Here is a 19,328-nt window from a genome sequence, read left to right as displayed (position 1 = left end):
AGAGACATGGCGCGCAGCTGTGAGCACTCTGGGTTTTTATTTTACCACTGGCCCAGCGGCACAGGCCCCTCGCGCGGGGACGCCCACCTTTCCCCGGGGGGCCGAGGACGGGGATAGGAGAAACAGGTTCCGGCCCGGGAGCACTGGGAAGCAGAGGGGGGTCAGCCTGCTTCACTTGTCTCTGCTGAACATGTAGCGGACGAGGTCCACCACTCGGTTACTGTAGCCATATTCATTGTCGTACCTGGGGAGGGAGGGATGGAGGGGGTTCAGGGGATCCTTTCCGGCCACTCCCACTCTGCCCACCACGGTCTCTGACACCTTCCCCCTTTACCAGGAAATGAGCTTCACGAAATTGTCGTTGAGCGCGATGCCGGCCTTAGCATCGAAGATAGACGAGTGGGTATCGCTAAGGAAGTCCGTGGACACGACCTGAAGATCAGAATTTCAAAGATAAGCGTGGGTCGCAGAAGAAGGACCTTCAGGAGCTCAGTCTCTTGGGCGCACAGTATTTGATGGAGCCCCACTTTGTCCAGGTTCTGGGGACAGGGTATGAGGGAGACTCATGGGGGCATTGCATAGGGGCCTCATAGGGGCCAGGCTAAAGGATATAGACTGCAAACAGCCTTTGATGCTGCACCAATAGACATCTCTTCCTGGGAATCCTGCAAGGGGGATGAGTCGCCAGAGGCCCTTGAGGGAAGGTGGTGAGCCTGGCTCTGGAGGACTAGGAGGATCTGGTCAGTTCCACCCCTCAGTAGGGTCTGAGGTGGAAGGAACTGGAGCAGGAGGGCCCTTGGGGGTTTGACCCTAGCACGGTGGAAGGCTACAGGAAGGTTTCCAGCTCTGAGGATGATGTGATCTGATTTCTTTAAGAGATCCCAGCAGCTTTGGGAGGGTGGACTTGAAGGAGCTAAAGCAGGGAGACAGCACCAAAGTGGACTGATGGAGCAGAGGGAGGTGATACCCATTCCTCACAGGGAAGGCCATGGGCTGTGGCCGGCCCAAAGCAAGTGTTGAAAAATGGGAATCCTTGTCTTGTTCACTAAGCATGTGTTGAGCACCTGCTGTATGCCAGGCCCTGGAAGATGGCTGGAGCTATGGAAGTGAAAAAGGAGTCCCAAGGTCACTACTGTCTTGGAGTGTTCATGCTAGCAGAGCCAACAGTGACCATGAAATGACATTTCAGGTAAGGACAAGGGCCACAAAAAGAGGTGAGAGGTTTAAGTAGTGACTTGGAGAAGGTGAAGGCACCCTGTGTGGCTACTTGAGGGAAAAGCAGTCCAGACCAAAGGGGAGCGAGTACAGAGACCTGATTTGGTGGGGAGAGCTGACCTTCCCAGCCCTGCAGGTCCTGTCTTAATACGCTGCAAACAACTCCTTGGTGAATGGAAAACCATGCTCCCTCCCCAGAGGGCTCTTCCCAGGGTCCCTTCTCAGCTCCTACCTCATCTTCCGTGTAGGCAAGGATGCCAGCCATGGGCCCCTTGGCTGCTGCTTTGATGGCGTCCTTGATGGCTGAGTATGGGGTAGGCTGGGCCAGGCGGCAGGTCAGGTCCACCACAGACACGTCTGGGGTTGGCACTCGGAATGCCATTCCTGTCAGCTTCCTGAAGAATCCCACAGCAGGGGCAGGAGTCAGAACCCAGGGGCCCCGCCGCCATTCCCCCTTGTCTCTGCTTTCCCCACACTGGACACCTCCAGGGTTGGGGGCCAGTCCAGTCCTCCTGGGGTGGGCCCCCGCCCCAGTTGCAGCCTCATGCTCTCATACCCTTTGAGGTCTGGGATGACTTTGCCCACGGCCTTAGCAGCCCCCGTGGAGGCTGGGATGATGTTCTGGTGGGCGCCCCGTCCGTCTCGCCAGGCTTTCTTCGATGGCCCATCCACTGTCTTCTGGGTGGCCGTGTAGGAATGGACTGTGGTCTTGGGGAGGAAGAGGGCCAAGGTGAGGCCTTCCCGGCTCCTAGGCTTCTTCTTCCCAGGCCCAAGGTTAGTGGTCCAAGTGTGGAGGTTGGCAGGGCCACAACCACCCATCCACAGGAGGAGCACATGCAGGCAGGATCCAGAGTTCAAAGGATGTCACCACTGGTGGGCTTCTCCCCTCCCAGAAAACCAGCCTCTCCCTGTTAACTCCACACATGAAGCAAGTACGGGAGGAAGAGGTACAGGCTCCCAGCTGTGTCTCCTGCCCCATCCCCTTTCCCCAGCTTACCATCAGCCCTTCCAGAATCCCAAATCGTTCATGGATGACCTTGGCGAGGGGGGCCAGGCAGTTGGTGGTGCAGGATGCATTGCTGAAACAGCCAGGAGTGCCAGGGCACCAGGAGGTGAGCCGCAGAGCCGCCCCTCCCCCCTTACCTGACCTTCAGGGTTTGCACACAGACTTGGTTTGCTGAAAACGGGCTGGGGATGAGGGAGCAGTGGGGAGCGGAAGCTCCCCAAACATGTTCTGAGAACATTTCTAACTGATGGCTTTAGGGTAACATGAACAAGAGGGCTGCTAAGACCTTGGGAAGGAGAAGTGGAGTGAAGTGAAGACAGCACCAGGGGGCGAGGGGGAGTGGTGAGGGTGAGATGGATTCCTGTCTCCCCCACCCCCCACCCCCAGGCTTGTCCTTCAGGCACACCCTGCAGAATATTGCTGCCCATACGTCGTTACCTGACGATTTTCATGGAGCTGGGGTTATATTCCTTTTCGTTCACCCCCATGACAAACATGGGTGCATCTGGAGAGGGCGCACAGATGACCACACGCTGGGCACCTGCCTCGATGTGGGCCTAGAGAAGAAGCAGAGAGTCATGAGACACTTCGAGTGCCACCCCACCCAGGCAGCCCCGGGTGTCTCCTCCCAACTTACCTTAGTTTCCTCTAAGGACAGGTACACACCGGTGGCCTCCACCACAAAGGGGCTCCCGACAGACTTCCAGGGGATTTCTTTGGGCTGCTTGCTGTGGAGGGGCGACAGCGCCATCAGTCAGTCTCTCCGCTGCCTGACCTCCCCTTCATAGTTCCTGGCCTTCACCATTTGAGAAAGGCTGACCCGAGGCCTTCCTGCCAGGCCATCTGGCAGGAATGAGTGTCTTCCTCGTCTCCCTGGGCACCACGCATGGCTCTCACTCTGTGGTCATCTGGCAGGTCCCCCTTTTCATCATCTGACCCAAGCAGCTCTTCTCTTATATCCCCCTCCCCTTTTTCTGCCTTCCAAGTTGGGGAAAGGGCCCTTCAACAAATTTCCTCTGCAGCAGTTGGGAAGCTGGCATGCGGCAGTCAGTGACTCTGGAGACCCCAGCCCCCTCCCCTAGCTTGTCATGGGCCCTGCCCTCCTGCCCAGGGGCCTGTTTTGAGGATTCTATTCATTCGTTCTTCAAGAAGCACTGAGTCTACCCAGGGAGCCAGGGCCTGTGCCCACAGGTGCCAGAGCAACAGTGGTACTGCAGACTGACAGGGCCCTCCCTGCGGGAGCGCTGCATGAGGCTTTGTGGGAGGAGGACCTTTCTGGTGCTCCCCGCACACCTCTGGCCCTTCTCCCTGCTCCGGCTGCGGTGGGTATGATCAGCATCCCCATCAGATACACGAGGAAACCAAGCTTCATGCCCTTGCCCAGGGTCATGCAACAGGAAGTGGGGGAGCAGGATAAAGTACACACATAAGCCACACTGCTTGTGCAGACATGCCAGAGGGCATCCATGGTGCTGTGATGCAGAGCAGTGGGGAAGGGAGAAAAAGGACTGCAGTCACCAGAGAAGGCGGCCCCCAAGTGGGGCACACACGGGGTGGCTGTGTGGGGGCGGAGCAGCACTGGGAGGGTGCCCTAGGGGACAGGGATCATGGTGCCCGGGCCCAGGAAGGAAAGGACTCTGTGTCTGGGCAACAACTGCTCTGCTGGAATCGAATTGTTTTTGTTGTCATGACTTCAAATTGGGGTCGGACAGCCTCTCTCATTCTGACTTTCCAGTCCTCACCTCCACCCATACCTGACCACCGATGGACAGCGGGGCTGAGAGTGGACCTGCTGGGAAGAGCACTGGGAAGGCCGTGGATCTTGCCTGCGGCTGGAGAGGGCTTGCAAGTGTGCATGTGTGAAAAATGGAAGGCAGCCATAGGGCCAGCAGTGACTAATTTACCTTAGATAAAGTAGATTTACTGATTTCCCATTTTATAAATTTTAATTTTTTTTTCTTTTTTGGTATTTTGAAAATGTATTTGAAGCTTAGTAAACATCTAGTTGTTACTGATTTTGACTTACTAGATTCTAAACATTATCTTTAAGGGACTTCCCTGGTTGTCCAGTGGTTAAGAATCCACTTTGCAATGCAGGGGACATGGGTTTGAGTCCTAAGGTAGGGAACTAAGATCCCACATGCAGCAGGGCAACTAAGCCCGCGTATGGCAACCACTGAGCCCATGGGCCGCAACCAAGACCTGAGGTAACCGAATAAATATTTAAAAAACCACAAATACATCTTTAGATGAAGGATGAGTGTTTGTATCAGTGAGAACTGGGTGAAGTGGGTTCTAAGAGGTGCTGGAGCAGGGTTCCAAGAGGTCGATCGCCAGTGTGTCTTTGGTGACATGGGGCTGGGGCATGGGGCACATAGTTGGTGGGGAACCCCGTCAGCAGCTGGGATTTTGTTTGTGGGGTGACGGGAAAGCCACTGGAGGATTTAAGTGGGGATGGGGGGTAACCAGTCCAGCTGTTTAAGAAGGCTTCTGTGGCTGCTGTGTAGGAACTGAATGGAAGTAGTTGGCTAGATGGTGATGCCGTTTCCTGGGCAGGGGGATAAATAGATTGAAGGGTTGAAGGATAATCAAGAGTTGAATTTTAGACAGGTTGAGCTGATACGCCTCAGAAAAAACACGCACATGTGTATTAAATAAAAGTATTTTGAGTACAGGCGGACATGTTTCTAGATTACTGCTTCCCCATTCTAGGGGTCAGGGGCTTCTCCAAGATCGCCTCTCCAAACCAGTACCTGGAAGCATATGCACATGTAGTTTGGGGGGTTACAAATTGAACCCTACATGAGAGGCTGGAATCCCCTTCTAATCACCTCTACAACGCCTGCATTAATATGTTGCAGGTTGGCATCAGACAGCTGCCCTTACCACTGGAAGACACTGATCTCGTTGTTATCGACGACCAGTTGTCCATTCTTGTGTTCCACGTTCCCCTTGTATCGACCATGGGTGGAGTCATACTTAAACATATACACCTGCAGGAGACAGAAGGACTTCTAGTCCTGGGGTGGATGGGGAGTGAGCATCTCTCGGGACCAGCGCCCCCCGCCCCCCGTGAGGGGTCCACAGGGCAGCTGGGAGCCTTCCACAGAGCTCCCCCGAACCCCTTCGCCACTCCGGTCCCACCGTCTCCCACCCTGCCTTTTGTCTGCTGCTCACCATATATTCCAGGTCAATGAATGGGTCGTTCACTGCTACCACCTTAACGCCCTTCTCCATGCAGGCACGCAGCACTAGACGACCGATGCGTCCGAATCTGCCAGGGAGAAGGTTAGGGGTTTGTCCTCAGAGTCCCCAGTTAGCAGGCAGGGGCGGGGGGCGGGAGGGAGGGGTTAAAGAGGCCTGCTCGGGGACTGGGTGGGATGTCTCAGTCTGGGGAAGACGGTCCCATCCCTGTGCGGGCCAGTGTCATTTTGCTCACACGATCTCGCCCGTTTCCACCGCTTTATGTGTTTCTCTGCCCCTCCGTCCTCTCACCCCTATTCCTCACTTCATAGCTGGATGCATCCTGTAGAACTTCAGGTCAGATTATCGAGCTGAAAAATGAAAACCTCTATCCCCGTCTATCAGTAAAACCAGATCCAAACGCCTCACCATGGTCCTTCAGGTCCCTGTGTGGCTTTCCACCATCCTCCGTCCTCTTCTCCCTTGCTTGTGCCACCCCCCACTAGCTGTGCTGAATTCCTGCCTGTCCTTAGAACACTGAGCTGCCCCCTACACCCCTTAGCCATTGCTTGCTGCCCCATTGTCACTCAGAGCATGGTCGGACTCCAGTGTCACTTCCCAGAGGCCTTCCTTGAGTCCCTGGCTAACATAGCCCTCTTCAGTTTTACTCTTCCCCCAGGTTCCACACTGTTCACCACTGAGCTGCCGTGTTCCGTATTCATTGACTTTCTACCCAAATGTGAGCTCTCTGAAGGTGGAGCCCTCTTGACTTTATCCCTGTGTTTCTCTAGGATGGGCAGGATGAAAGCATTGGTAAGATGTGAGGAAATGCCCCCTTTAGTAATAGAGTGTTGTTGTTTAGTCACTATGTCATGTCCAACTCTGTGGCCCCATGGACTGTAGCCCACCAGGCTCCTCTGTCCATGTCCATGGGATTTCCCAGGCAAGAATACTGGAATAGGTTGCCATTTCCTTCTCCACGGGATCTTCCCAACCCAGGGATCAAACCCAGGTCTCCTGTATTGCAGGCAGATGAGCCACCAGGGAAGCCCAACGGGGTAGAGCTTTAGGGGTAGGCCCTAAAGCTTTGGGAACCGCTCAGGGGTGACTCACCCATTGATGCCAACTATCAGCTCCCGAACCTTCTTAGGTGCAGGAGGGGGCGGTGGAGGTGGTGGGACTTCCTCCTTGATTGGCTCCGGCTGGGGCTGGGGCTGGGCCGGGGGCTCAGGCTCTGCTTCAACCCTGGGCTCTGGTGGGGGCGGTGCTCTGGTTACTGTTGGGAGCAGGGGAGAGGGACAATGAGCTAATGAGCTGTACCATCACTGCGACAGAACAAGCCATCTTTGCCACTCAGGATCTGCTGCTGGCTTCTGTCGAGCCCAGTGTTCCCCAAACTACCCAATCCACAGAGAGGATAGGGGGTGGGCTTGCTTTAAAATAACAGTGCCAGGGCCTCTTCCCTGGGGATTCTAACTCAGTGGATGTGTATTTTTAACAACTGCTTGGGGTGATGGTCTGTGTGCCTCGTGTTCCTCCTCTGTAAAATGGAGATGACAATGGTACTTCTCTCAGAGGATCGCTGTAAGGATTAAATGAGGTGACACAGTAGTGCTTACAAGAGAGTCTAGGAAACATGCCACACACAATATTTTGAAGATTGTTTCCCAAACTTATCTGATAACTGATCTAGTCCAGTGGTCCCCAAACTGTTTTGGTAAGGATCATGGGAAGACCTCTTCCTAGGGAAATCTGACTCAGCGGGTCTGCACTGAGCCCCAGGAATCCTGTTTCCAAGGTGATTCTTATCCTCGGAAACATAAGTCCATCGTAACATGAAGCGAATGGAAACCCCTATCAGCTTCTGCTTCTCCAAACATGCATGTCCACATCCATACTGTGTTTAAAACATGCTTGAAGCTGTGTTGTCTGAGCTACAGTTTGAGGGTTTGATGTGGGGAGGAGGGACCTGGTGGAGACAGCAGTCAAGGGGGCCTGGCTGGCAGAGGGTTTCAAGCTGGGGGTCAGGCCTGGATGTCAGCCCTGGCTGAGCCACCTGCCAGCTGAGTTGTCTTGAGCAAGGTAATGAAACTAGCCTGTTTCCTGGTGTCACACCTGACCCTTCGCCTGGGGGCTACTGTGAGGACTCAGCGAGATCTCAAGGCACAATCGGTGCTGGTTTTAATAGAGGGGAGAACGTCTGACACTAAGTGTATTCGTGAGGGAAGGGAAGGGAAGGGATTGGAGAGAGCCTGGAGGATGAAGGTTGGAGTTGTGTTTGGCACCAGAATCAAAGGGACTTTGGAGGGGGTGGGATTAGGAGCTGGGGGTCAGCTGACCTCTCTTCTAATCTCTCCAGTCTGCCAAAGACCTTGTGACCTGAGGCTGGGCTGTGTGTGTTTCCAGTACCGCTACAAGTTCATAAAACTATTGGTCAGTGTTTATTGGTGACCTTAAGAATGTCGGTATTCCTGGGGGTTCTGTTTCTGCCCTCGTGAAAAGGGGGCATTTCTTCATATGGTGAAGAGTAGGGATCTGAGCCTACTCTGTGACCTTTCAGGAGAAACCCTAGCTGGTCCTTTTGCAACTTGCCCCAGGCTTGCCTTCTTCCCTCTGCTCCTGGATCGGGTACATGGGCTGGGAAGGAAGAGCCTGGGGCAGCTTCGGTGATGAAGCTTCACCCCGTAGGTGAAACACGGTACTGGGCGCGCTATCAATTATTTACAATGACGCTCCCATTTCCTGGTGCCACCAAGGCTAGGTGCTGTGCTGAGCTCTTCACGTGCATCAGCTCACTGAATCCTGTGAGGTATGCGCTGTACACCCACTTTGCCGAGGGGAAACCCACGACTGAGACCACTGAGCGAGTGATAAGCAGGGAGGGGGGTTCAAGGCCTACAGGCGCGTTCCAGGGTCTCCAGGACTCTGGAGCCCCGCCCAAGCCCCACCCACCGCGGCCCTGCCCACCCCTCAGGTGCCGAGGCTGCGGGCGGCCTAGCCTTCAGTCGGTAAGGGGGCGGGGCGGGAAGGGGGTGAAGATCCCGGGTTCCCCCTCGTAGACCCGGCTCCTGCCTTCACCCAGGCCGGTTTCTACCCTTCCATGGCGCTATTGGCGCAAAGCCCAGCCTGGAGGCGGGGGTCCCCTTTCCCTCCACCACCGTCATAGAACGCACTTTGCCCGCAAACTAGGTGGTGAGGAGGATGGGGCTGTGGGGAGCGAGGGCAGCGGCTCCGGATGGAAGAGCCCCGACCGGCAAGTGGTCCCTCACCCCGCACCCCCTGTCCGGCTCCTGGTGGACGCTACCAGGGCGCCTCCCGCCGGCAGGGGCTCGGACCCACCGCCCTTTCTTCCCTCCCGGGGGTCGCTCCGCCGCCTCCCTCACCAGGGCACGGCTGTCGCAGCAGCTGGACAACGGTGACATTGGTGAGGACGATGTCGCGTTTCGACATGGCCTTCTAAGGTTTCATGGCCCAGCCAGCCGCCCTGGCACTCGCCGCGGTGTTACTGCTTGACGGGGCTCAGGGCTGGAGAGACCGGAACTTCTTTCCGTGACGTCCTGTGACGTCACAGAGGAGCCGGTGCGAAGGCCCAGTCCCAGTCGAGGCACGTGGCTGCGGCCATGTACCACCCTTCCAAGACCATCCCTGGCGTCTCGAATGGAATCCAACATTTTGCACTGATCTTCAAAGCCCTTTCTCTGTTCTTTCTTCTCCTTGGGCACACAGGCTGTATGCTCTTCTGGACCCTCCTCTGGATAGTTATCCTCGCTATTTCTTTTTGCCTGGAAGTCCTGTATTTATTCATTCGTTCTGGTACTCATTCAAGTTCTTCCCTTGGCAGCCTTTTGGTTTCCCTCAGGTGCTACGCTCTAAGAGAGTTCCTCCTAACTCCACATCTAAAGTTCTCTCCTTTCTCAGTCACTACCTGCCATGACCATTAATTACTCCTGTCATCCAGGAATCTTTGTTTGACTTCCCATCCCGGGTTACATATAAAAATGTGCCAATCTGCTCTAGGGTTATTCTCTATAATTTTCTTTTCCTCCCGGCATATGTCTCTCTCTAAAGATCATTTTATTTATCCTTTTTTTTTTTCTTGCAAATTGTCTCTGCCCATTAGAGGGCTTGTCTGCCTTTGTAACTTTTATATCCCATTGACTAGAAGAATGGTACTTAAAAGGTGCTTGCTCAAAAAATAATTCCAGGATGAATGAATAAATGTAACCTCCTGAGGTTTCTTCTGATGCCCAATCTTGAGTCCTGTCCTGTCACACATGCTCTTCTTTTCCTGATGGCTTTTCATGTATTTAGTTTCCCATGATGCAGTTACTCCTTTACTTGTTCATTGTCTCCCTGTTGGGCCCATTGTTTTCTGTTTTGTTCATCACTGGTCCTCCAGCTCCTGTGCCTGACACAAAGCAGGCTTTCATTAAACATTCTGGGAAGAACACATGGACCGATGGCTCCCTTCCCCCAAAGCATGGGGTGTGGGGGCTTGCTTGCTCATCTGTGACTCACAGGCAGGCACCTTCACCTGTAGGGCCAGTTGACACACAGTTGTGACCAAGATTTCGGGGGGATTTGGGCCAGGAGGGAGTCATCGTCCCAGAGAGAGGTGTGGAAGCAAGAAAGGGCAGAATGACATAACCTCTTCCTTCCCCTAACCTCCATAAGGACTCAGTTTGCTAAGCATCTGCCATGAGACAGAGCAAGGGTGAGGCCTTCCTGCTTGGATGAGAAAGGTGAAACTGAAAATAAGTTGAGTGAACAGTTGGGGAGATGTCAACAAACCCAGACCAAAAAGGAGAACAGAGGTGGGGGGTACCAAATTTAACATGTATAGTCAAGGTGGAGGAAGTGTGCACAAATAAAACCAGGACTGAAAAGGGACCGATTTTGTATGCCTTTACAATAATAGATATGAAAAACTAGATGCAGTTAAAATGTTCTTAGAAAATACGAGGAATCAAAACTGGTACAAAAAGAAATAACGGGACTTCTGTGGTCTGGGAAGATCCCACAAGCCTCGGGACAATTAAGCCCATGCAATGCAACTACTGTGCACAGTAACTTGAAGCCTATGAGCCCTGGATATTGAGCTCCACAACAAGAGAAGCCACCGCAATGAGAAGCCTGCACACTGCAACTTGAGAAAACACATGCCCAACAACACAGACCCAGTGCCACCAAAAAAAAAAAAAAAAAGGAAATGGCAAATCTGCGGAGGCCAATAACAAGAGAAGAAACAAGGAGTTAAGATCTGTCCTCCCAAAGGGTGACTCAGATCCCAATGATTTTATGGGCAAGATGTGCTGAGGCCCTGGGAACAAATATTCGCCATTCTACAGGACCTAGTGCAGAGCCTAAGTGAAGCTGGGAAGCCTAGTGGCAGCTCCTGTGCTGAGGCACTCCGGGTAGGGCCTGGGCTCTTTGGCCCCATGGAGTGGCAGGCACACTGTGTGTACCCACATTGCACACTTCATGGGAGTGCTGTGGGGGTGCTATGACAGCTCAGCTCCTGAAACCTCCACTACTCACTCTAGGAAACAGCAGAGAAAGGACAACTCCAGGTTAATCTCATACATGGAGATAGATGCCAAAGTCCTGAGTTAAATAGTGCAAGTGAGAATGAATGATTTTTCCAGTAATCATGTATGGATGTGAGAGTTGGACCATAAAGAAGGTTGAGCATGAAGAATTGATGCTTTTGAACTGTGATGTTGGAGAAGACTCTTGAGAGTCCCTTGGGACGTAAGGAGATCAAACCAGTCAGTCCTAAAGGAAATCAACCCTGAATATTGATTGAAAAGACTAATGCTGAAGCTGAAGCTCCAATACTTTGGCCACCTGATGCAAAGAGTCGACTCATTGGAAAATACCCTGATGCTGGGGAAGATTGAGGGCAGGTGGAGAAGGGGGCGGCAGAGGACGAGATGGTTGGATGGCATCACCAACTCAATGGACATGAGTTTGAGCAAAGATAGTGAAGAACAGGGAAGCCTGATGTGTTGCAGTCCATGGGGTTGCAAAGAGTGGGACATGACTGAGTGACTGAACAACAACAATGAGAACTATGCACTGAAGAGAAGGATGGAGACTGACAGAAGGTGGTAGGATGGGGGGTGGGGGAGAGAAACGGAGTACATTTCTGAAGGAGAAACCCCACCTCTCAATCTCGGGGCAGATTAAGATTCTGAAGCTCACCCTTCCCCACCTAGCAACCTCCCGGCCTGGGGAACTCCCTCATTCTGGTGCGGGACAAGGGCAGGAAAGCCACACCTGAAGTTGCCCAGAGATTTGACTTTATCCTTGGACTGTGAAACCAACTTGGTAAGCTCAAGCTTGGAGAGGTGGCACAATTAATCATGGTCTATGGGCAGAACCTAGAGAAGAGAAGGCAGAAACTCCTGGCTTTCTGGATCTGGATCCCTGGATCTGAGATGGAGCCCTGGGTCCTCCAGGGGAAGTGGATCTTGTCACCTTTGTTGAGCAAAGCCTGAAAACACGTGCAGATTCTCGCCACACCTGGGCACCCACACGCATAACTCCGCCGCCCCCACCTGCTCACACCCAGCACATTCCTTCGTGCCTGGCCTGCCCACCTGCAAACCCACCTTCACCCCCTCTCCCAGGCTCTCCCCTTGGCACCAAAACCCAAATATCTTTCACCCCGACACCCAACTGTACCCACCCACTGGCCATCATCCTTCTAGTCCCTCCAAACCAGCTCTACAGACCCACCAAGGACAGACCTACCACCGCCCCCTGCCCTTTGCTCGATGTCCCACTCCACACTGAGGCCAAACTCTCAGCTGTTTCTGTCTCCAGCTCTTGCCATTATGTCAACACTTGGGACTTCAGGTCGGGACTTAGGAGGCCTCAGGGGGAGGAGGGAGGAAGGGATGAGCTCCTGGCCCCCAGCCCAGGTTCTGGCTGACTGGCTCCTGCTGCCCTGGGTCTTCGGCTCCTCCCTGTGGCTGCCTCAACCGGCTTTTCAGGAGACACTACGTCCTGTCCCAGCTAGTGGCAATCAGTCCTCTGCCCTTGCCCAAGGGCTGGGAGGTAGGGCAAGAATGTGTTTCTGGTTCCAAAATCTTCCACCCTCACCAAGGGACCTGATGCTGCTCTGGGGACACATACAAACTTCCCTCCATCACGCTCTGAGACCCAGGCTCAGGCCTGGACTCTCTTCTAAGCCATCCATTGTTCAACCTACAAATGTTTACTGAATGTTCTTGAAGCTCAGGATATAGCATGACCAACACAGACAAAGGTCCTCTGGAAGTCTACAAACTGATAGGGATGTGTGTGTGTGTGTGCACGTGCTCAGTCATATTTGACTCTCTGTGATCCCATGGACTGTTGCCCCCCAGGCTCCTCTGTCTGTGGGGATCCTGCAGGCAAGAATCCAGTGAGTAGGTTGCCATGCCCTCCTCCAGGGGATCTTCCCAGCCCAGGGATCGAACTGAGATCTCCTGCATTGGTAGGTGGGTTCTTTACCACTGCGCCACCTGGGAAGCGTAAATCTGATAGGTGAGACAGACAATAAAAAATAATTTCAGATTGTGGTAAGAGCTTATAAAAAGTAAAGGATGACATTACAGAGTATAACTGGGGGAGGGCCAGGGAAGGGTGTTTTGAGAAGGTGACATCTGAGGCAAGAAGAGAGTGAGGAGGAACATAACCTGTGAAAATCTGAGTTCTTCATTCTGGGCAGAGAGAAGAGCAAGTGCCAAGGGCATGAGGCAGGAATGAGCTCGGTGTGTTTGAGGACCAGAGAGAAGACCTGTGTGGCTGGAGCATAGTAAGTGTTGGGGTTGGGGGTCAACAACAACAATCAGAGCAAGGTCTAATGATTGCTTCCACTCCCTGGGGGGTGCTTCTGGCCCCTGCTCACCATCTTTTCAGACCCTTGTTTCTGGGGAAGCTGGATCCTTAGATCCCCTGAGAGGAGTGAAGATGCTGAAGAACCAGCCAGGGTCCTAGGGATGAAGGGTGACTGAAGATGGGGTTGGGAGAGATGAAGCCTGGATAGTGACTGAGGAATGAAAAAAGCAGGTGATTGAAAGGGCAGACATATGGGCTCAGGGGTGGAGGGTGAGAGCTGGGCAAGGAGCAAAGATGCCGTGTGAGTCTTCTCCATTCATGACTCACCCTCTCTTCCTCCTCTTCTCATTGCTCAACCCCAGATCTCCCTGGGAAATACCTCCCTGATCGGGGACTAAGCACCTCACAGGGTAATTGAGTCATGAGGGGTGGAGAAGAGCAAAGGAGGCAGAGGATAAATAGCAGCTTTGCCTCCCTGGCTCTTCTCTGCATCCTCCCCGCTTGCCCAACAATATGCATCTTGCCAGTTTGCTCAGCTCCTGCTCCCTCCTGCTGCTACTGGGGGCTCTGCCTGGATGGGCGGCCAACAATGATCCCATTGAGAAGGTCATTGAAGGGATCAACCGAGGGCTGAGCAGTGCAGAGAGAGAAGTGGGCAAGGCCCTGGAAGGCATCAACAATGGAATCACTCAAGCTGGAAGGGAAGTGGAGAAAGTTTTTAATGGACTCAGCAGCATGGGGAACCAGGCCGGCAAGGAGCTGGAGAAGGGTGTCCAGGGGCTCAACCGTGGCTTGGACAAGGTAGCCCATGGAATCAACAATGGCGTCGGACATACAGGAAAGGAAGCAGAGAAGCTTGCCCATGGGGTCAACCACGCTGCCGGACAGGTTGGGAAGGAGGCAGACACAGTGATTCAGGGGGTCCCTCATGGGGTCAACCAGGTGGGAAGTGATGCAGGGAGGTTTGGCCAGGGGGCCCACCATGCCACTGGGCAGGCTGGGAAAGAGGCAGAGAAGTTTGGTCAGGGGGCCCACCATGCCACTGGGCAGTTTGGGAACGAGGCAGAGAAGTTTGGTCAGGGGGCCCACCATGCCGCTGGGCAGTTTGGGAAAGAGGCAGAGAAGTTTGGGCAGGGGGTCCATCATGCCGCTGGGCAGTTTGGGAATGAGGCAGAGAAGTTTGGGCAGGGGGTCCACCATGCTGCCGGGCAGGCTGGGAAAGAGGGAGAAAAAATAGTCCAGGGGGTCCAACATGGAGTGAATCAGGCTGGGAAGGAGGCAGAGAAGTTTGGGCAGGGGGTCCACCATGCCGCTGGGCAGTTTGGGAATGAGGCAGAGAAGTTTGGGCAGGGGGTCCACCATGCTGCCGGGCAGGCTGGGAAAGAGGGAGAAAAAATAGTCCAGGGGGTCCAACATGGAGTGAATCAGGCTGGGAAGGAGGCAGAGAAGTTTGGGCAGGGGGTCCACCATGCCGCTGGGCAGTTTGGGAAGGAGGCAGAGAAGTTTGGTCAAGGAGTCCACCATGCTGCCGGGCAGGCTGGGAAAGAGGGAGAAAAAATAGTCCAGGGGGTCCAACATGGAGTGAATCAGGCTGGGAAGGAGGCAGAGAAGTTTGGCAAGGATGTTCATTATGCTGCCGGGCAGGCTGGGAAAGAGGGAGAAAAAATAGTCCACGGGGTCCAACATGGAGTGAATCAGGCTGGGAAGGAGGCAGAGAAGTTTGGGCAGGGGGCCCACCACGCTGCTGAACAGGCCGGAAAGCAGGCGGGTAAAGTGGCTCAAGGGGTCCATGATGGGGTCAACCAGGCCGGCAAGGAGGCAGAGAAATTGGGCCATGGGGTCAACCACGCTGCTGGCCAGGCTGGAAAGGAAGCGGAGAAACTTGGCCAAGGTGTCCACCATGCTGCAGGCCAGGCCGGGAAGCAGGAGGACAGGTTGCAGCAGAATGTTCATAATGGGGTCAACCAAGCCGGCAAGGAGGCCAACCAGCTGCTGAATGTAGGTGAACAGGGGTGGGGAAGTGGGGAGAAGGGTGTTGGGGGAGGGAGAGGTTCAACCCTTGGGACATTTTGGGGAGCCCACGTCACCATCATTTGGTGAAAGAAGCTTGGGCAGCTAAGCTTGGGGGAAGCTTGGGCTTCCCACTCTCCATCTCCCTTACAAAGGAGCTGGTGGCCAACAGGTCAGACTGATTAAGCCATCTTATCTGCAAAGCCCTGTATGGACAGGACCCCAGCACCACCTCCAGGGAGCTGTCTTCCCAGTTAAGGCAATCGGTAGGGAGGAGCACTGCCTCCCCTGGGGAACAGGAAGCAGTTACTGAGGCCAAGATCTATTATGGAGCAAAGAGAATGAGTGTTGAGAAAACCCAGAACGTCAGCATGAACTTTAGGACTAGCTCTGGGAGATAAGCCCACTCTGTTTAATTTTCATAGCAAGCCTCTGAGGTAGTCAGGGTAAGGATGCTGACTCCCTGATTCTCAGATAAGGAACTGGAAGCTCAGTGAGGTTTGAGGGACTTGCCAAGGTCACATGGCTAGCACACAGCTTTGGTGAATTGCAAGTTAGGCTTTTTTCTCTTCTTCCACACTGCCCTGTCAGAGGAGGCCTTCCAGAGAATCTTTCTTCCTTTCTTCCTTCCTTTGTTTGTTTCTTTCTCTCTCCGTGCCATGCAGCATGGGCTTCCCTGGTGGCTCAGATGGTAAAGAATTTGCCTGCAAGATCAAAGACCTGAGTTCGATCCCTGGGTTGGGAAGATTCCCTGGAGGAGGGCATGGCAACCCACTCCAGTATTCTTGCCTGGAGAATCCCCACAGACAGAGGAGCCTGGTGGGCTACAGTCCATGGGGTTGCAAAGAGTTGGACATGACAGAGCAACTAAGCATAGAGAGCATAGCCATGTGGAATATGGGATCTTAGTTCCCAACCGGGGATCCATGTCCCACCTCCTGCATTGGAAGTTCAGAGTCTTAACCACTGGATCACCAGGGAGACTTCCTGGGGGATTTCTGATCCCCACTTACATAGAGGGGAGAGATACTGGGAGGCAAGCTGCACCACACATGGCATTACGGGCACCAAGGAGGAGCAAGAGAAGGCTGACTCCTGCCTGCCCCAGTTCCCCACTCCCCACTCGCCATGCGGAGTCTTGGGACACCAGCTTGCAGACTGGCCCAGGCCTCGAAAGCTGCCAGCCACGGAGCCAGGGATGGGTGGGTGCGGAGAGAAGAACTATGTTGAAAGTGTGCAGGGTAAGGGAGAGGGCTGTGAGTCAGGTGCGAGGATTCACTGAATAGAGCCCAAGAGTGGGTGGTTTGTTTGGGGACTCGAGGCTAGCAGCATCAGTGCAGAGGCAGAGGCACTGCTGAGAGTCTGGGGAGGGTTCAGGATGGGGATCAGCCCGAACTAGTGATCAGGATGGAGTGTGTGTAGAAGAGTGTATTAGATGTCAGGGCGGAGATTAAACTATGGTCTTGGTATTTGTGTGGCTCCTCTGGGCTCCCTTTCTAGTGAGGCCCCTTCTCAGTGACTAAGAACGTCTCATTAACCAGAACAAAAGGGAATTGAGGGAAGACTGACCAGCAAGGGCAGACATGGTTCCTGGCTTCTCCTCTCATGGAATTCCCACAGCCACGTGGGCTTTGGGTTTTCTTCCTGGACAGTGCGGGTCGGCGAGTGAGCTTATGCCTCCCACCCCAGTCCCAGTCACCCTACGGAAAACGGGCCACTGGGAAAAAAAGAAGTTGGGAGACCCTCAAGGTCTGGGGGGTTGTAACAACAGTCTGGGCTTCGTCCACAGGACGGTCATCCAGGCGGATCCACCACCCAGCACGGAGGGGCCGCAACCACAACCTTAACATCTGGAGTAAGTCTCGAGCACACAGCATGGACTCAGAGGGTGGTGGTGCGGGGAGCGGAGGCTTTCCTCGGGTGGTAGGTGGGACAGATGCTGGGGACTGAGCCTCTTGTCCTTGAATTTCAGGCTTCGGTCAACAAGCCCTTCATGGCCTTGTCAGTCCTGTGGAAGGTGAGTGCCTAGGTGGTTTCTGGAGATGTTCTCATACCCTCTTCCATCACCTGTTCATTGAGAGCTGTGCTTCGGACAGACACTCAGGCTCTGCAGATGCCAGCCAACCCGTTTCCCAGCTCTGGTCTGCCTTGCCTCCCTGCTCTCTGCTCTTCACATCCTGCGCTCACCTTTTGGGCTCTTTCTATTCCCATCCAAGCAGAAGAGACCTCCAGGGGTCCCTATGCATCTAGGAGCCAGGGAGGAAGGGGCTGCTGAAACCTTCCCACGTGTGCCTGTCACCACGCCCCTCGGCATCTCCTATCACACCCGCTCTCTTCACTGTGACTCCCTTGGCTGTTTCGTTCCTGCTGTCTTGTGGCAACATCCTGGGTGGCGGGAACCCCAGCTCTGTCCCTGGTGGACAGCAAGTCCCTCCCCACCCCCACCCCCCACCAGGCTAAAGGCTCCTCTGGGATCCTGGGCCTCCCTCTAGACCCAAAGAGAAGTCCTGGGTCTCGTCTGTGCTCAGTATATTCAGCGGCCTGAAACTGGATCCAAAGGGTGAGGGTGTAGAACAGCCCTAAGACTACGCCAGAAACTCAGAGACACACCCGTGTTTATTCCCGGGCTCTGGAGGTGGTGGAGGATCCTCTCAGGCAAAGCAGACAAGGCTTCTCAGTCTCTACCGAGGCTCCTGGCACCTGTGTCTGGGTGGACCGGCTCTCTGTTCTTCCTGAGTCTAGGTGCCGCCTTCCTTAAGATAGTCCCTGGAACAGAAGCAACTCCTGGCCGGAGTAGCTAGTCTCCCTCTCATCTCTTTAGGGGGTGTGAGGGTGCAGGACTCTGTATCCACTCCCTCTCTCCTTCTCTCCTCCAGAGCGTCACCAGCATCATTCCCTAAGCTGATGAACTGGCCTGGTTGAAGACACTGACATTCCTATTGTCATATCCGCTGAAGTGACCTGAAGGAGCTGGGGCACGCAGGGCGGGGTTGAGGGGGCGTGGGGAAGGGAAGGGGGAGGATTTCTAGAGTCCCTTAGGGGTCAATACTGAGACTTGTGAATAAATACAATACACCATACAACATCAGGGTCCATTGTTCTCCCTAAGCGGGGATCCGTGGGAGGAGGCTTGTCTTTCCTCTTCTTGCTGCTGGAGGAACCGGGAGTCTGATGCACAGGATGGGTGGCGCTGGAGATTTTGGGCTGATCTGATGGAGGAGTGTGGTTACAGGGACAGGTTATACTTCACTAGTGCGAAGTTCGTTCTTGGCACCGAGAGGAAATCCATGCAGGGAAAGCCCCGCCGGGCCAGTAGTGCGGGGAGGAGCACCCGGGGGAAAATGGCAGGAACCTTGGTGGAGCCCAGAAAGTTAGCATCCTCCTTCAGGGGTGTGGACCCAAAGGAATACCAATAGTAACCCGTGTGTATCGTGTAATTAAGGCATGCTAGGCTCCCCGGGCGTTACATGCATGACCTCGCTGAATCGCCTCAATTGACCAGTTAGGTAAGAGGTACTGCTATTGCCCCATTTTATAAAAAATCACATGGAGGTTCAGGCAAGTTAAGAAACACAACCAAAGTCACACAGCAAGTGGAGAGAGAAACAGCCACAAAGGATATTCTGAAAACCCAGAGGTCTTTTGCTGTTTATTTATTTATTTTTAACATTTAAAAAATATTTTTGGTTGTGCTGGGTCTTTGTTGCTGCGAGCAGGCTCTCTCTCGTCGTGGAGAGTGGAGGCTACTCGCTCATCATGGTGGGTGGGCTTCTCATCGCGGTGGCTTCTCTTGTTGCGGAGCACAGGCTCTAGGGTGTGCCAGCTTCCAGAGGTGCGGTTCATGGGTTCAATAGTTGTGGCTCCCGGGCTCTAGGGCACCTTCTCAGTAGTTGTGGTGCACGGGCTTGGCTGCTCTGCGGCTTGTGGGACCTTCTCGAGGACCAGGGATCGAACCTGTATCCCCTGCATTGGCAGGCAGATTCTTATCCACTGTACCACCAGGGAAGTCCTCTTTTGTTGTTTAGTATCAGTAGGGAGGGGACTCAGTGAATAAGGAGAGAGGAAGGAGGCACACGTGCGAGGTCTT

The 19,328-nt window shown here is 54.0% G+C and overlaps 2 protein-coding genes across 2 annotated transcripts; one reads left to right on the top strand and one right to left on the bottom strand.

Moving 5' to 3' along the window:
- Positions 1-18: 18 nt before the first annotated feature.
- On the bottom strand, positions 19-8,965 carry GAPDHS (glyceraldehyde-3-phosphate dehydrogenase, spermatogenic). Its single transcript, XM_061388012.1, has 11 exons — positions 8,788-8,965; positions 6,518-6,680; positions 5,399-5,495; positions 5,108-5,214; positions 2,859-2,949; positions 2,660-2,778; positions 2,213-2,294; positions 1,772-1,923; positions 1,448-1,610; positions 335-432; positions 19-244 (listed from the first exon to the last, which is right to left on the bottom strand). The coding sequence occupies exons 1-11, from the start codon at positions 8,852-8,854 to the stop codon at positions 172-174; spliced, it is 1,212 nt and encodes a 403-aa protein (XP_061243996.1). The 5' UTR covers positions 8,855-8,965; the 3' UTR covers positions 19-171.
- A 4,701-nt stretch (positions 8,966-13,666) lies between these two features.
- Positions 13,667-18,324, top strand: SBSN (suprabasin). Its single transcript, XM_061388011.1, has 4 exons — positions 13,667-15,229; positions 17,031-17,096; positions 17,214-17,258; positions 18,118-18,324. The coding sequence occupies exons 1-4, from the start codon at positions 13,745-13,747 to the stop codon at positions 18,139-18,141; spliced, it is 1,620 nt and encodes a 539-aa protein (XP_061243995.1). The 5' UTR covers positions 13,667-13,744; the 3' UTR covers positions 18,142-18,324.
- Positions 18,325-19,328: the final 1,004 nt, after the last annotated feature.

This window comes from Bos javanicus, chromosome 18, assembly GCF_032452875.1.
Source record: "Bos javanicus breed banteng chromosome 18, ARS-OSU_banteng_1.0, whole genome shotgun sequence".
Taxonomy (NCBI): Eukaryota; Metazoa; Chordata; class Mammalia; order Artiodactyla; family Bovidae; genus Bos; species Bos javanicus.
The sequence above is the reverse complement of the archived record's forward strand: the minus strand, read 5'-3'. Positions and strand labels throughout refer to the sequence as shown.

Excerpts from the sequence above, each read along its gene's own strand:
- GAPDHS (XM_061388012.1), bottom strand. The coding sequence starts at position 8,854 with ATGTCGAAACGCGACATCGTCCTCACCAATGTCACCGTTGTCCAGCTG. Across the intron at positions 5,496-6,517 it reads CTGATAGTTGGCATCAATGG|ATTCGGACGCATCGGTCGTC; the intron begins GTGAGTCACCCC and ends TCTCCCTGGCAG. Across the intron at positions 433-1,447 it reads TTGCCTACACGGAAGATGAG|GTCGTGTCCACGGACTTCCT; the intron begins GTAGGAGCTGAG and ends TCTGATCTTCAG.
- SBSN (XM_061388011.1), top strand. The coding sequence starts at position 13,745 with ATGCATCTTGCCAGTTTGCTCAGCTCCTGCTCCCTCCTGCTGCTACTG. Across the intron at positions 15,230-17,030 it reads AGGCCAACCAGCTGCTGAAT|GACGGTCATCCAGGCGGATC; the intron begins GTAGGTGAACAG and ends CTTCGTCCACAG. Across the intron at positions 17,259-18,117 it reads CCTTGTCAGTCCTGTGGAAG|AGCGTCACCAGCATCATTCC; the intron begins GTGAGTGCCTAG and ends TCTCTCCTCCAG.